The sequence below is a fragment of the Chiloscyllium punctatum genome, chromosome 29, assembly GCF_047496795.1.
Source record: "Chiloscyllium punctatum isolate Juve2018m chromosome 29, sChiPun1.3, whole genome shotgun sequence".
In the NCBI taxonomy this organism is placed as follows: Eukaryota; Metazoa; Chordata; class Chondrichthyes; order Orectolobiformes; family Hemiscylliidae; genus Chiloscyllium; species Chiloscyllium punctatum.
The window spans coordinates 76,941,149-76,956,353 of NC_092767.1; the positions used below are offsets into that span (position 1 = coordinate 76,941,149).

Genomic DNA, 15,205 nt, shown 5'->3' on the forward strand with positions numbered 1-15,205 from the left:
TTGGTGTTTCAGGATCTTGGATGAATTTCTGCAGTGCCCCTTGTAGATGCTATACTGCTGCTACTGAGCATCGGTGTTGGAGGGAATCAATGTTTGTGGATGTAGTGCCAATCGAGCGGGAGCTGCATCGTCCTGGATGGTGTCACACTTCTTGAGTGTTGTTGGAGCTGCACCCATCCAAGCAAGTGGGGAGTATTCAATTGCGCCCCTGTCTTGTGCCTTGTAGGTGAAGGACGGGCTTTAGGGAGTCAGCAGATGAGTTACTCCACGCAGTATTCCCATCTCTAACCTGCTCCTGTAGCCAGTGTGTTTATTGGTGAGTCCAGTTGAATTTCTGGTCAATGGTAACCCCCCCCCAGAATATTGTTAATGGAATATTCAGTGATGGTAGTACCATTGAATGTCAAGGGGCGGCAGTTAGATTGTCTCTTGTTGGTGATGGTCATAACCTGGCCATTTGTGTGGTGCAAACATTACTTGCCACTTGTCAGCCCAAGCCTGGATATTGTCCAGATCTTGTCGCATTTGGACATGGACTGCTTCAGTGTCTGAGGAGTCGCAAATGGTGCTGAACATTGTGCAATCATCTGCAAACATCCCAACCTCTGATGTTATGATGGAGGGAAGGTCATTGCTGAAGTAGCTGTGAAGATGGTTGGGCCTAGGACACTATCCTGAGAAACTCCTGCAGAGATGTCCTGGAGCTGAGATGACTGACCTCTAACAACCACAACCATTTTTCTATGTGCCAGGTATGATTCCAATCAATGGTGAGTTTGCCTCTTAATACCCATTCATTTTAGTTTTGCTAGGGCATCACTTTAAGGTAGCATTACTGATCAGCAAATGGCTCCAAGCACCCGCAGCCTGTCCCTATCCGGAAAAGCCAGTGGATGACTCCCTCTCTGCAGAGGAAATTCAATAGGGATTCAGGCAGCTTTCCTGAGCAGCCAATCTTGAGTCACTAACTTCTTACCTGCTATGTCCAGTGCGTTGTCCCTCTCCACATCCAGCTCAACAGAAGTTGCTATAATGTGCAGCGAGGTCACTGTGAAGTTTACGAAGGAAGTATCCATTTAATCAATTGAATGAGCATCTGAAATGCTGTGAAGGTTTTAAAAGAACAAAAGTCAATAGACATTATTTAATGTATTGGTCAAAAGGGAAGCAAATGGCATGGAATATTGGCGAAAGTAGGTTTTGACCGGGACTTTAAAAACTTAACAATGCTGAAATCATACAATTCTTTCGTTAGATGTTATCTTAAAACAGAGTACAATTTGTCCTGGCCCAGTGTATTTTAAATATGCTGATAGGAGACTGAGGTCCACAGGCTTTTGCAAGGGCACTGTTTCCTTTCCATTCCTACTGCCATGAAGTTGGGGACACGGTGACAGTGAGGGGAGAGACCTTGCACTGAACCTTTGCGATCTTGGTGGCGGTGGAGACTGGATCCTGCAACTTATCAGAAACGTGTCATTCATTTGCATTTTATTGCCAGACTTTGACTGTGCAATGAACACTGTATTGCAGCTGTGATAGGTGGTTCATTTATCAGTTTTCAAAATGCCCAGTGATAACATCATTTCTGCTGATCTGTAAATGCTTTAGCATATTGATTACAGCCAGAAAGGAAACACTGCACACTTACAGAAATGGTGCATGGAAACCACAAACAACAGCCCCCCTAAGGTAGGTTAGCTAAGATCGTGTATTAAATAAAATCCCAATCAGAACAAGTGCCTGGGTAGCAATGTTTAAATGGGACCAAATTCTACTGCTGCTTTCTCTTGTCTACTGTACAGCCCCTCCCCCATCCCTGACTTACTCTTTCTTCAACTACCATTCTGGTCACATTCCGTTGAGCTTAGAGACCTATGATTTGGGTAACGAGAAGAGGAAGGAATCTGCCTTAGCACAAAGTTGGCTGTGATTCGAGACTCAGTGACAGGGTGGTGGGAGCAGGAGCCAGTCGCATTGTTTCTGAGCTGTGGTTATTTCTGTAGAGTGGCCAGTTTTCTTGCTGTTTCCCACGTTGGGATTCTGGAGCCTGAGAGAAGCTGTCTGTGACCATAGCCTGTCAACAGCTCTGTAATAGCAATAGCTATTCAGTCTACCCTATTTTACACCTGATTATGCATAAGCATGTATAAAATTATCCATCTATAACAGGTATCCTTTCATCCTTCATAATAGCTGAGCAAGAAATTCACTTTCCACTTTTTGCTTAAGGCAGTTCTTATCATATACAGTGGACTTCACAGATTAATCTGTTCCCTATTGGTTTAAATTTGATTTTGTACTTTTGCTTCTCTGGCTCTGTCTGTGCGTGTGTGGCTGTGCCCGTCTGTCTCTGCCCACCCCCCCTCTCCGTGCCCCCTCTCTCCGCCATCCCCCCCAAATCTCCAGACCCCCCCTTGCTCCACCCCCCCTCCCTCCGGCCCCCCTCCGTATAAATATCATATAAATATTTGAGAGACTGCAAATTTACTTTTTATTTGCAAATGTTTGCCCTGCAAAGCACATTACTTGAGCAGCAAATCCATCTGAAATCTGAGATTTTATCAGATTTCCAGAATCTATTGTTAACAGTTGAAGTCTATCAGTGAAATGCTGGGGCTGAGCGGCTAGCTTTCTCATCTGAGTCAGAACGTTGTGGATTAAAACCCTGCTCTAGTCACTTGGGCACAGATCCTTGGCTAAAGCTCCCAGTGAAGTTACTGAGGGAGTATGGCACTCTCGAAGGTGGTCTAGGAGAAAGTGAGGACTGCAGATGCTGGAGACCAGAGTTGAAAAGCTTATGCCCAAAACGTCGATTCTCCTGCTCCTCGGATGCTGCCTGACCTGCTGTGTTTCTCCAGCACCACACTTTTCAACTGTCGAAGGTGCGTCAAATTGTTAGTCTTGTAAGAACATAAGAAATAGGAACAAGAGTAGGCCATCTGGCCCGTCAAGCTGCTCCACCAATCAATAAGATTATGCCTGATCTTTTCGTGGACTCAGCTCCACTTACCTGACTGCTCACCCTAATCCTTAACTCCTTCTCTATTCAAAATCTATCTATCTTTACATTAAAAACATTCAACAAGGTAGCCTCAACTGCTCCACTGGGTAGGGTATTCCACAGATAAGACAAAGCTTTAGGGAAGGAAAACTGCCAACCTTACCTTGTCTGGCCTATGTGAGACTCCAGAGCCTCGGCAATGTGGTTGACTCTTAATTGCCCTCTCAGAAATTAGGGATGGGCAATAAATACTGGCCCAAATGTTCGCAGGTAAAGGGGTGGCTGGAAAATGGGAAGCCATCAGAAATGAGATAACAAGAGCCCAGAGACAGTATATTCCTTTTAGGATGAAAGGAAAGGTTGGCAGGTGGAGGGAATGATGGATGACTTAGAGTAATTGAGGGTAAGGTTAAGAAAAAGATGGAAGCATACATCAGGTATAGACAGGAGAGATCGAGTGAATCCTTAGAGTATAAAGGCAGTAGGAGTATACTTAAGAGGGAAATCAGGAGGGCAAAAAGGGGACATGAGATAGCTTTGGCAAATAGGGTTAAGGAAAATCCAAAGGGATTTTATAAATACATTAAGGACAAAAGAGTAACTAAGGAGAGAATAGGGCCCCTCAAAGATCAGCAAGGCAGTCTTTGTGTGGAGTCGCAGGAGATGGGGGAGATACTAAATGAGTGTTTTGCATCAGTGTTTACTGTGGAGAAGGACATGGAAGATATAGACTGTAGGGAAATAGATGGTAACTTCTTGATAAATGTCCATATTACAGAGGAGGAAGTGCTGGATGTCTTGAAACGCATAACGATGGATAAATCCCCAGGACCTGATCGGGTGTAGGGTCGAGATTGTGGCGCTAGAAAAGCGGGTCAGGCAGCATCCGAGAAGCAGGAAAATTGGCATTTTGAGTAAAGGCCCTTCATCAGGAATGAGGCTTTTACCCGAAATGTCGCTTTTCCTGCTCCTAGGATGCTGCCGGACTTGCTGTGCTTTTCCAGCACCACATACTCGACTCTAATCTGCAGTGCTCACTTTCACCTATCTGATCAGGTGTACCCTAGTACTCTGTGGGAAGCTAGGGAAGTGATTGCTGGGCTCTATGCTGAAGACTGGAGGTTGGCTAACGTGGTACCATTATTTAAGAAAGGTGGTAAGGACAAGCAAGGGAACTATAGACCGGTGAGCCAGACGTCAGTGGTGGGCAAGTTGTTGGAGGGAATCTTGAGGGACATGATTTACACACATTTGAAAAGGCAAGGACTGATTAGAGATAGTCAACATGGCTTTGTGTGTGAGAAATCATGTCTCTTGAACTTTTTGAAAAAGTAACAAAGACGATTGATGAGGGCAGAGTAGTGACGTGATCTATATGGACTTCAGTAAGGCATTCAACAAGGTTCCCCATGGTAGACTAGTTAGCAAGGTTAAAGCTCATGGAATACATGGAGAACTAGCCATTTGGATACAGAACTGGCTCAAAGGTAGAAGACAGAGGATGATGATGGAGGGTTATTTTTCAGACTGGAGGCCTGTGATCAGTGGAGTGCCACAAGGATCGGTGCTGGGTCCACTACATTTTGTCATTTATATAAATGATTTGGATATGAACATAGGAGGTAGAGTTAGTGTCATCTGCAAACTTACTAAAATTGGAGGTGTAGTGGACAACAAAGAAGGTTATCTCAGATTATAAAAGGATCTTGATCACATGGGGCAATGGGCTGAGGAGTAGCAGATGGAGTTTAATTTAGATAAATGTGAGGTGCTGCATTTTGGAAAAGCAAAGCTTAGCAGGACTTATACGCTTAATGTTAAGGTCCTAGGGAGTGTTGCTGAACAAAGAGACCTTGGAATGCAGGGTCATAGTTCCTTGAAAGTGGAGTCACAGGAGATAGGATAGTGAAGAAGGCATTTGGTATGCTTTCCTTTATTGGTCAGAGCATTGAGTTGGGAGTTGGGAGGTAATGTTGCAGATGTACAGAACGTTGGTTAGGCCACTTTTGAAATATTGGTCTCCTTTTTATTGGAAGAATGTCATGAAACTAGAAAGGGTTCAGAAAAGATTTACAAGAATGTTGCCAGGGTTGGAGGATTTGAGCAAAAGGGGAAGATTGAATAGGCTGGGGCTGTTTTCCCTGGAGCGTCGGAGGCAGAGGGGTGACCTAATAGAGGTTTATATAATCATGAGAGGTATGGAAGGATAGGATAGACAAAGCCTTTTCCCTGTGGTAGGGGAGTCCAGAACTAGAGGGCATAGATTTAGAGTGAGAGAACAAAGGTATAAAAGGGACCTGAAGGGCATTTTTTTCACTCCGAGGGTAGTGCGTGTATGGAATGAGCTGCCTGAGAAAGTGGTGGAGGCTGGTACAATTGCAACATTTATAAGGCATCTGGATGGGTATATGAATAGGAAGGGTTTAGAGGGATATGGGCTGGGTGCTGGCAGGTGGGACTAGATTGGGTTAGGATATCTGATCGGCATGGATAAGTTGAACCGAAGGATCTGTTTCCGAGCTGTACGTCTCTATGACTCTAGCCGGTGATGCCCTCATCCCATTAATGAATAATAAGATGAATAATTTACAAATTAATTTTCTATGTGAATTTTTATATGCATGTCATTGTGGGGTGCCAACATTGAGTTAGACATTACATATGCAGAGATGAGATAAAATACACTTTAATTTAGAGGCAAGGCTGTTACGGGGAATTACAGATACCATTCTGGATACAAAAGCAATAAATCAAGATAGAGGAGATGAGGGTCCATTCAGGTACGCTCTTGTAATCATTGCGTGTAATTTATGTTGTAAGTTATTTACTGGACCAATGTTCATCACCCATATCCTAATCTCTGTTCTTACCCTCTTCCACTCCCAGAATTCCAGGGTCATTTTGTCAGCATGAGCAGGGAATAAGCAGAGAGCATTTTTTTCAATTTTCGTTGCAAAATATGAATTTGAAACAACTGCTGTTCTCTGCACATTTGTACTCCCTCTTCTTTGACTTGATCATACACCAGTCATTATTTAGTCCGCGTAACTTGTGGTTTGTGAGAACAAATGACTATTAGTAAAACATCCTGTGTGACGTTTTGGGAGCAGTAACTGCTGCTGCAGCTGTTGTGTGTCAGTGAATCAGATGTGCTTCAGAACATTGAGTGAAAATGATACCAAATCAATTTTACATTAAATTCAACACCACAGTTGCAATGCAAGGCCATTTGATTATTGACTAAAGTGCAATTGGTTAATTCAACAGCAAACGTGTCGAGCAGTTAAGTCTCAGTGTATATCCAATTATGCCTCCCACAATGTTCAGCAACAGACCCATGACTTTTTACTGCAGTGACCCAGCCAACCAGCCACTACATTTATCAGTGAACAAAAATAAATGATCCCTTGCATTTGTGAAGGGACAGTCCAGGCGTTTTGGTTCCTCCATAAATTCTGCAGCATTGATTTTTCTGTGTCTTGTTTGATAATCAGTTGGTTTCCTGTCAGCACCTCTGTTGAAGGAAAGAAATAAATTTCACTGGCACTGTACCTTGCCATCCCTCTGTATTTCTCAAAATGCTTCGAGTTCAATAGATTGCTTTTGGATGTGCAGGTAAGTGCCTTTTGGTGCATATCATGGTCTCAGACCACTGGATAATTGCCAGTTAACCTTTGATAGTGTTGATTGAGGCAGTAATGATACCATTAGGTTTTTGTACTGGCTCGAACAGGTATACAAGTCTGCAATTTAAGGCCTCGTCTGTAAGCCACTGCGCTGCTCCATTGGAACTGTACCGCATTGTAGAGACAACATTGTTGAAGCATGTTGGAACTTGTATAAATTTCAAGCAACACTGAAGTTGGTCATTCAGCCTAATTGGTCAATGCTAGTGATTAAGCTGCCCATAGGTCTTTGTCTATCCTACTCCTTCTAACTCCTTCCTCCACCCCCAACTACCTAACATAACTCCTCCTCCCACTCCGCCAAGGACATGCAAGTCCTGGGCCGCCTACACCACCAAATCGAAGCCATCCTCCCAACACCACATCTTCTGCCTTGGGATCTGCCACCCACACGATATCAACATCGACTTCACCAGTTTCCTCATCTCATCCCACCCGCCTCATCCCAGATCCAACCTCCAACTCAGCACTGCCCTTGAACTGTCCTACCTGTCTATCTTCCTTCCCACCTCTCCGCTCCACCCTCCCCTCTGACCTATCCCCATCACACCCCACCTGCATCTACTTATCACCTTCCCAGCTACCTCACCCACCAGCCCCACCCTCCTATTTATTTCTCAGCCCCCTTCTATCCGTCCCCCATTCCTGATGAAGGGCTTATGCCCGAAACATCGACTCTCCTCCTTCGATGCTGCCTGATCTATGATGCTTTTCCAACGCCACACTTTTCGACTCTGATCTGTAGCATCTGTAGTCCTCCTTTCTCCTACCTAACATAATCTCCCATTCTTTTCTCTTTGTGTTTTGTAAAGTCATCAGACGTGCATCTGTATTTGCATCAACTACTCCCTGTGCAAGCAAGTTCCACATTCTCCTCAGGATAGTTTGAGTGAGTGTTTACATTGTACTGAGAACACGTCAGTTATATTTTACATTCTTGCTGATGATATAGGTTTGAGCACCCGTTTGTTATTAATTCTGACTTGTAACAGAGCCGTCTGTGTGGCCCAGAGATTGGAATGTAACCCATCTGATATTCCTATTGCCCACATTTGGACTATTTCTCTGATGTAGTGGAATGCTGCTCTGCAAGTCGACCAGCAGACATCTCTTGCTGTTTGTAGTCCACAATTATCCACTCGAACCATTTACGATTAACACCAGCCCAGCATAATACCAGAACTGAGAGAATGTAGTCACTAAAAAAGAGGAATCGGATGGGGCTCTTTTCTCTAAGAAAGGAAAGATTGAAGAGTGTCTGATTAGCACCTCATAAGTTATAAAGGGTTTTGATTGGATTGATAACAGGGATAGGTGTTTCTACTTGTGAAGGAAGCCAGAGCTCAGAAGCCATTAAAAGGTAGTCACTGATAAATCCACTTGACAATTCAGGAGGAACTTTATTTTCTCTCTCCCAGAAGACAGTGAGATGGGACTTGTTGTTGGAAATGAAGAACATGTGCTAAAAATAAACAGGTTATATCAGTGTTAGATGAAATAAGGTGGTAGGAGTCTCATGTGGAACATAATCACTGGTCTAATGCAGCCTGGCCTGTTTCTATACAATAACTCCAATGTTATTCACTGATGTCTTGGTGGATGAACGTACCTCAGAGGCGTGCTGCAAGGCAGTCCCATGGTACAATCTGAAAGTGGATATGTGAATGACAGAACGATGCATCACTGAAGATTAACATGAAATGAACTGAGATTGTAAATGAGTATATAACATTTTATTTCCCTCTTCTGCTGTCCCCTATTTACTGCACTGTCTTCCTCCTCTCCTTCACTATAGGCTCTTCCATTTTCCTCCTCCTCTTGATAAGCAACAGGACATTGTCCCCTATGGCCCTACCTGATCTTAGGTTTCCCTTTGCTCTCCAACATTTTAAAGCACAAATACTTAAAAAAAACAGCCTGTATAGAGTTCATAAAAATCAATGATTTGCTTTATTATTGTCACGTACCTGGGCACAGTGAAAAGTTCTGTTTTGTGTGCAGTACAGGCAGATCACACCATACAAAGTGCATAAGGTAATGGAACAGAGTGAGGAATACAATGTTACAGCTGCAGAGAAGGTGCAAAGAAAGCAAAGTCAACATTAAATTTAAAATTTGAAAGGTCTGTTCCGAAGTCAAATAACAGTGGGGAGGAAGCTGTTCTTAAATCTATTTATATGGTTATGTAAACTTTTATGTCTTCTGCTTGATGGAAGAGGATGGCACAGAGTATAACCAGGGTGGGAGGGGTCTTTGATGTTGGTTGCTTTCCCGAGGCAATGGGAAGTATGGCTGGTTTGTGTGATGGACTGGGTTGTGTTCATGACTCTGTAGTTTCTCGTAATTTTGGGAAGAGCAGTTGCCAAACCGTGCTGTAATGCATCCAGACAGAGTGCTCTGATTGCAATCTGAGATTCAGCAAGAACAACACTGTTGTTAACTGTTGCTTAAGGAGCACTGTTTACAACAGCATGAGATAATGCTAGCTCATTTATTATTAACCTCTTTGGTGCAACAGCTCAGTGGCTTGTTGCAGCGTTCCAAAGTTAGTGTTCAGTTTTTCTTGTATCTGTTCCACTTTTTTAAGGGTTATATGCTCAGACTGCATGGAAGCTGTTCACAGGCAATTTGAAGCTCTAGGTTCCCATCCAAAAGTGCTAATCAATATGTTCACACAGTTATAGTCATAGAGTCGTACAGCATGGAAGCATATTTGCTGGTGCTTCTGGAACAATGTTATTCCCACAGTCACGAGAGAGTTAAGGAGGAATATTGAACCATACATTAGGATATTGTTCTGCTCTTCAAATACTTCCATCTGAAGAGGCCAATACTTTCTCAGTTTGGCACCTTATCCAATTTCCTCTTGAATGTAACACTTCCAACAATGCAACCCTTCCTCAATATCTAAAAGCAGAAAGTACTGCAGATGCTCCAGACTGGCAGCACCTATGGAGAAGGGAACAGGGTTAATGTTTTGGGTGCGATATGACACCTGTTCTCCATTGTATTTTGCTTTTATTTCCCTGGCACAGCACTGCATCATCAGATTACCTACTCACGTCTATGGAGTCAGTCTTAAACCCATGACCACCTGATCCTGAGGCAGGAATCTCATCCTCTGAGTTGTGGACATTTCCAATTTCATTAAGTCATGTTGTACAGGGTGTTGATGAGGTCTCTTCTGGTGTACTATGTGCAGTTCTGGCCAGGCCTGAAGCCTTAACTCTTGATTTCTCTTCACAGATGCTGCCAGACCTGCTGAGCTTTTCCAGCAACTTCTGCTTTTGTTTTTGATTTACAGCATCTGCAGTTCTTTCATTTTTTTTTCCAGTTTGGGAACATGGTCGGCATGGACCAGTTGAACCAAAGTGTCTGTTTCTATGCTGTATGATTCTGTGACTCTGATTCTTACCTCAGTAAATAGTTCCTCACTGAATATTTCACACGGGTCTCTCTGATTTAACATCTAATCATTCTTTCCTCTGTGTTTCAGGCCATTGTCCGAGGGAGTAAAATCGGAATCGATGGCTCTTTGAATTGGCTTCTGGATGAATTTGAGAATGTTTCTGTAACCCGTTCCAACTCCCTGCGACGAGGAAGCCCACCTTCTTTACTCCGTCAAGAGCCTATGCAGGATGGAATGCAAAAGAATGGCATGCACGAGACCCCTCCCAAGAGCACCTACCCCGCTGAACTGGACAGACGCCATGACCACAAGGGGAGAGGTGAGAGGGTCAAGCAAGGATCCCGGGATGAGCGTGACCAAGGCAGGGACGACAGGCAAAAGAACCGGAATGCTGAGCGGGCAGACAGCCGGGCACGCCCACAGCAGCCCAGGGGACAGGAGCCAAGCAGGACTGGGGGGAGCAGGCCCAATCATCATAACAGCAGGGAGGGCCGGCCTGACCACCACAGGCACCCTGACAACAAGAGCAAACCTCACGACAAGACAGATGGCAGGAGAGACCAGCCAGGTGATCGGGAAGCAAACCACGTTGGTTTCAGCGAGCCCACAAACTCTCAGGAACGGGCGTCGAGTCGAGAGAAACAGGAAAGCCCCGACAAGAGGCCAAAATCCACACACACAGGCCAGACCAGCCCACAGTCTCCAAGGGACAAGCGACCCCTTTCTGGCCCAAACATCCGTCCTCCACATGCTCCTGGTGGAGATGGAGCGGTGAAGACTGCGCACCAGACTGGGAGGCCTTTCAACACGTACCCAATGGCTGAGACAGGAGCAGGCAGAGGGAGCAGCAGTCAGGTCTGTAAACCACATACTCCACACTCTATGCTAAAGTTCTTGTGAGCAATTAGTTAATGTGAGTAGGCAGAAATGTACACACTTATTGTACCAAATGGGGAGAAACCATAGACTGTGTAACCTGGCCCAGAATCACAGGTGCAAAAGCAATCATTGAAATGGTTAATGCAGTGTTGGCCTTTGGCTGAAAGAGGTTGTAGTGTGCAAATGGTTGGAATTTCTGTGACAATTGTGTAAAGCTCTGTTTAGGACTCATTTAAAGCACCCTGCTCTGATTGGATGCCATTCCTTTCAAGGGAATGTGGCATGGATGGATTATTTTGATTTCAAGACTGACAAAAGGGTTCAGGTTCAAGGAGAGGTTGCATGTAAATGAATTTGAGTTCCCTGAAATAGAGAAGATTAAGGGATCATCTAATTGTTTAAACTGATTAAAGATTTGATGGGGTAGATGGAGAGAAACTATTTCCTCTGTTGATCGAATGCAGAAGATGGAGCATAACCTTAACATTTTGAGATGGGGCTGATGTCAGGAAGCAGCACTCCACAAAGGATTGAGGAGATCCTTCCCCTAAGCTGCTGAGGCCAGAAGCTAGTTGAAAACTTCAGAAGTCAGTGATTGATGGAGTTTGTGCTGAGTCAGCATTTTCTCACTCGAATGGAACCCAGGGAAGTTTGATGTAATTAAGATACAGATCAGTCATGATTTGATTGAACCAGTTGAGAGGCCAAATGGCCGTCTCCTGTTCCTCCTTTGAGTACAGTATTAAGGTGAGGCCCCCAGGGCAGGTGTGCAGTTCATAAAACTGAATGTAACTCCTTACTTGTGGATTTGAATCTGCTGTGATTTCCAGAAAATGCCATGTAATAGCATAGGCACTGTCTTTGGGAATTTGACAATTATTCTGGTGTCTACTTTTCTCAACTGTATCCAGTCTCTGTGTGATACAAGGCATCTGGTTTTAATGATGAACTGTGATCAGTACCACAAGTCCAGTCAATCAATGTGTACCTTTTAGTATTCAGCCTAGCATCCATGCTGGTGCTCCTGTCCCAAAAGATAACCTGCTGTGGAAACTCTTGGAATAAGTGCATCTTGCTCACTTGGTGATTACCTAATTGCAGAGCTTTTTAGAAGTGAATTGAATTGTTTTCTCTACAAATGCAACTGTTGAACCATAATAAGACTCACATTTTTATCTTAAAGGGTCGGGGTTTACACTTGGACCATTGTAGCCTGCCTGTGCACGTTCCAGAATGTGTGGGGTGAAGTTTTGTTTAAATCATGCAGGCAGGCACCCTCTTTATGTTTTCCTATGCTGACCCTTCAGTACCTGCCGATGTCATGCTGGATCTGGCCTTAAGCACCTCGGGAGCATTCTCGGCCTCTGATCCATTCCCTTCCGCCAGAGAGTCATACAGCATGGAAAATTGGCCCCTCATGTTGGTCTTAAATCTCTCGCCTCTCACCTTAAAAATATGCCCCCAATCTTGAAATCTCCCATCCTAGTGAAAAAACACCTACCGTTAACCCTATCTATATCCATCATGATTTTATAAACCTCTGTACGATCACCTCTCAACCTCCCACACTCCGGTGAGAAAAGGTTCCAGTCTTTCTTTTATAATTCAAACCTTGGTAACACCCTGGTAAATTTGTCTGAACCCTTTCCAGCTTCATAATATCCTTCCTATAACTGGACAACCAGAGCTGGACACAGTATTCTAGAAGAGACCTCACCAATGTTCAGTACAACCTCAGCATGATGTCCCAGCTCCTATACTCTAAAGTTTAATTGTTACCATGTATGTCACTGACCAGGCTAACACTTACTACCCATCCTGACTTACTCAGGAGATGGTGAAGTGCTGGAGTTAGTGTTGTTGGACCACTCTACTACTGGGGCAGAGGAAGGCGAAGAAGTTCCAGGGTTTTGACCCAGAAACAGTGAAGGAGAGGGATGATAATCTCTTCCAAGCTGGCTTGGAACTGTGTTCCCATGTTCCAGTTGCCCTTGTCTTCGAAAAGGTGGAAGTCAAGAGTTTTAGAAAACTATTGAAGAATACATAAGCAGTATATTTGCAGTGCAGTGGCATGATTTAAGTCAGGGCTTTGAGTGTTATCAATCTCATCGCCCCAAGTAAGTGGCTTGAGCTGGGAGGGTTGATGTTTTTTGTGGGGAGTAACTGTTGTGTTTGGACTGTTAAAAGTTTCAGGCAGTTAACTGCTTTATGACACATGCTGCTGTGACATCAGAGCATTTAATGTAAGTTGAAGATTTATACTGATGGTTAATATTTCAGTAAAAAAGTGTTACCAGATACGGTACATAACGAGACTTCTCTACGGCAAGCTTTGGCAAATCATCAGTTTGGTGAATGCAGGTCAATGTGAGCTGTGAGAATTGAGATCCCTAAATGACATTTAGGATACAGATATGCAAGTGGTTAATAGTCATTTGCGATAAGTTAGTCAGCTGCAGTAACTGCTTCCTTCCTTTTCTGGCTTGCACTTGCTCTCTCCTTTATGGCATGCTGTCCCTCCTGCTTCCCACACCCCAACGTCCCCTTTCTGGCTCACGCATTCTCTCTCTCGCTTGCTCTCATTCATTTTGGCACACTTTTTTTATGCTGCAATCTCTGGCACATGTTTATCTCTCTCCCAGGTCAGTGCACTGTCCTGTGAGGAGAAATTAAGTAAAATAAGAAGTGACTTGTAAGTTTGAGACGCTGTTGATTCTAGAATTGGAGCAGGGTTAGTGGTCCTACTGTACAGTGTTGGCTATTAAGAACTGAGATGATAAACACATTGAGAGTCTGGTAACTTCTATAGCCCAGAGGGCTGTGGATGCACAGTGATGAATATGTTGCAGACAATCTGATAGGTTTTGGGGCATTTGGATAATTTGAATGAAATTAAGATCAGCTAACAGTAGAAGATGAGCCTTGTTGAATTGCAGTTTGATGTGGGCCAGGGGATGTGGTGAAGGCAGTGAGCTGACTGTCCCAATGTTTTAGGAACAATGGTTTATCTTGTTACAGCTGCACCTTTTTGAGGTGTATGATCTTTGCATTGTATTTAACAAAAACCTTGTGTGTCAGAATAAGGTCAAGAGTAGGATCTCTACAGGAGTAAGTATGTTTTGATATCACTTTAAAGCTAGGTTGCGCTCTAATTACTTTCTGATGACTTCCCAGTTCTACACCTTAGTTGTGCAGGTGAACAGTCCACCCAAAGGTTATCTCCAAACCAGCCAGGACTAGGTGTGTGACAATTTCCTGGTGATTCTGCCCCCTCCATTCTGTCCCTATTTGACTGCATCCTATTGGACAGCCTACACGATGGAAGGCTCTCAGAAAGCCAGAACAGGGCAGTGGGGCTGAATGGCCACTTTCTGTGCTATAAGACTCTACAATAGTCTAGAGGCACCATTGGAGCAGTCTGGCTCCCTTCTTGGTGTGATGCACCAGGAATCTCAAACTAAGATGGTGTTGGATATGGGATTAGACACAATGGAGCAGGGCTGGCATGTATCTGTGTTTCCGCATGAACTCTCCTGCCACATGACATTGATGTCGGAATGCGATGTGTGTACCCAGGCCATTTCTATCACAACTATGTAGTTTACCATTGATGATCAGGGTTATATGGCAATATAGAGAACATAGAGCTGTCACTCAAATATGTGCTAAAGTCTATAATCTCCACTTTAGTCTCAAGCACACTATATAGAATTTTCCCTTTCCAAGTGGTCGTTTTTCCTAATCTTAATTATATTAAGATCCATGTGTGAAGGACATTGTTTGATTACTTTTACAGGCTCTTATGGTGATAGGGCCTCTACTTTTAAGCCAGGAGGCTCAAATTTAAGTCCCATCTGCCCCAGAGAACGTAATCTGAGCAGGCTGATTAAAAATATGGAGAGGGCTCTTGTGGTGCAGTGATAAGTATCTGGCTCCAGAAGTCTGGGTTTAGAACATTTCTGTTTCGGGGGGGGGGGGTGGACGAGGTGATTAGAAAATGTCTTGGGACTTGTACAGAGGGACTGCTGGCTTGGTAAGTAGGAAGCAGATATATCTCATGCCTCAATAAAGGAACAGCTTTGCATCTAGTCTCACTTTTCACCCTCTGGTTTGAAATCTATTAATGAATTTTGAGGTGAGGTACTGGCGGCTCCTGGTCTGACAACGGTGATGAGGGAGAACCAGGAGCGACAATTTAACTTGAGAAACTTGGAGCATCCAACATTG

The 15,205-nt window shown here is 44.0% G+C and overlaps 1 protein-coding gene across 7 annotated transcripts in view; it reads left to right on the forward strand.

Annotated features, from left to right (window-relative positions):
- The window catches only part of pak4 (p21 protein (Cdc42/Rac)-activated kinase 4), a 136,946-nt gene that overhangs the window by 102,074 nt on the left and 19,667 nt on the right, over nt 1–15,205 (forward strand). For all 7 annotated transcript variants that reach the window (XM_072549527.1, XM_072549528.1, XM_072549525.1 and 4 more), the window contains one exon: nt 10,187–10,954. In XM_072549527.1, the coding sequence (XP_072405628.1) occupies nt 10,187–10,954 (768 nt within the window). The remainder of the gene's footprint in view (nt 1–10,186; nt 10,955–15,205) is intronic.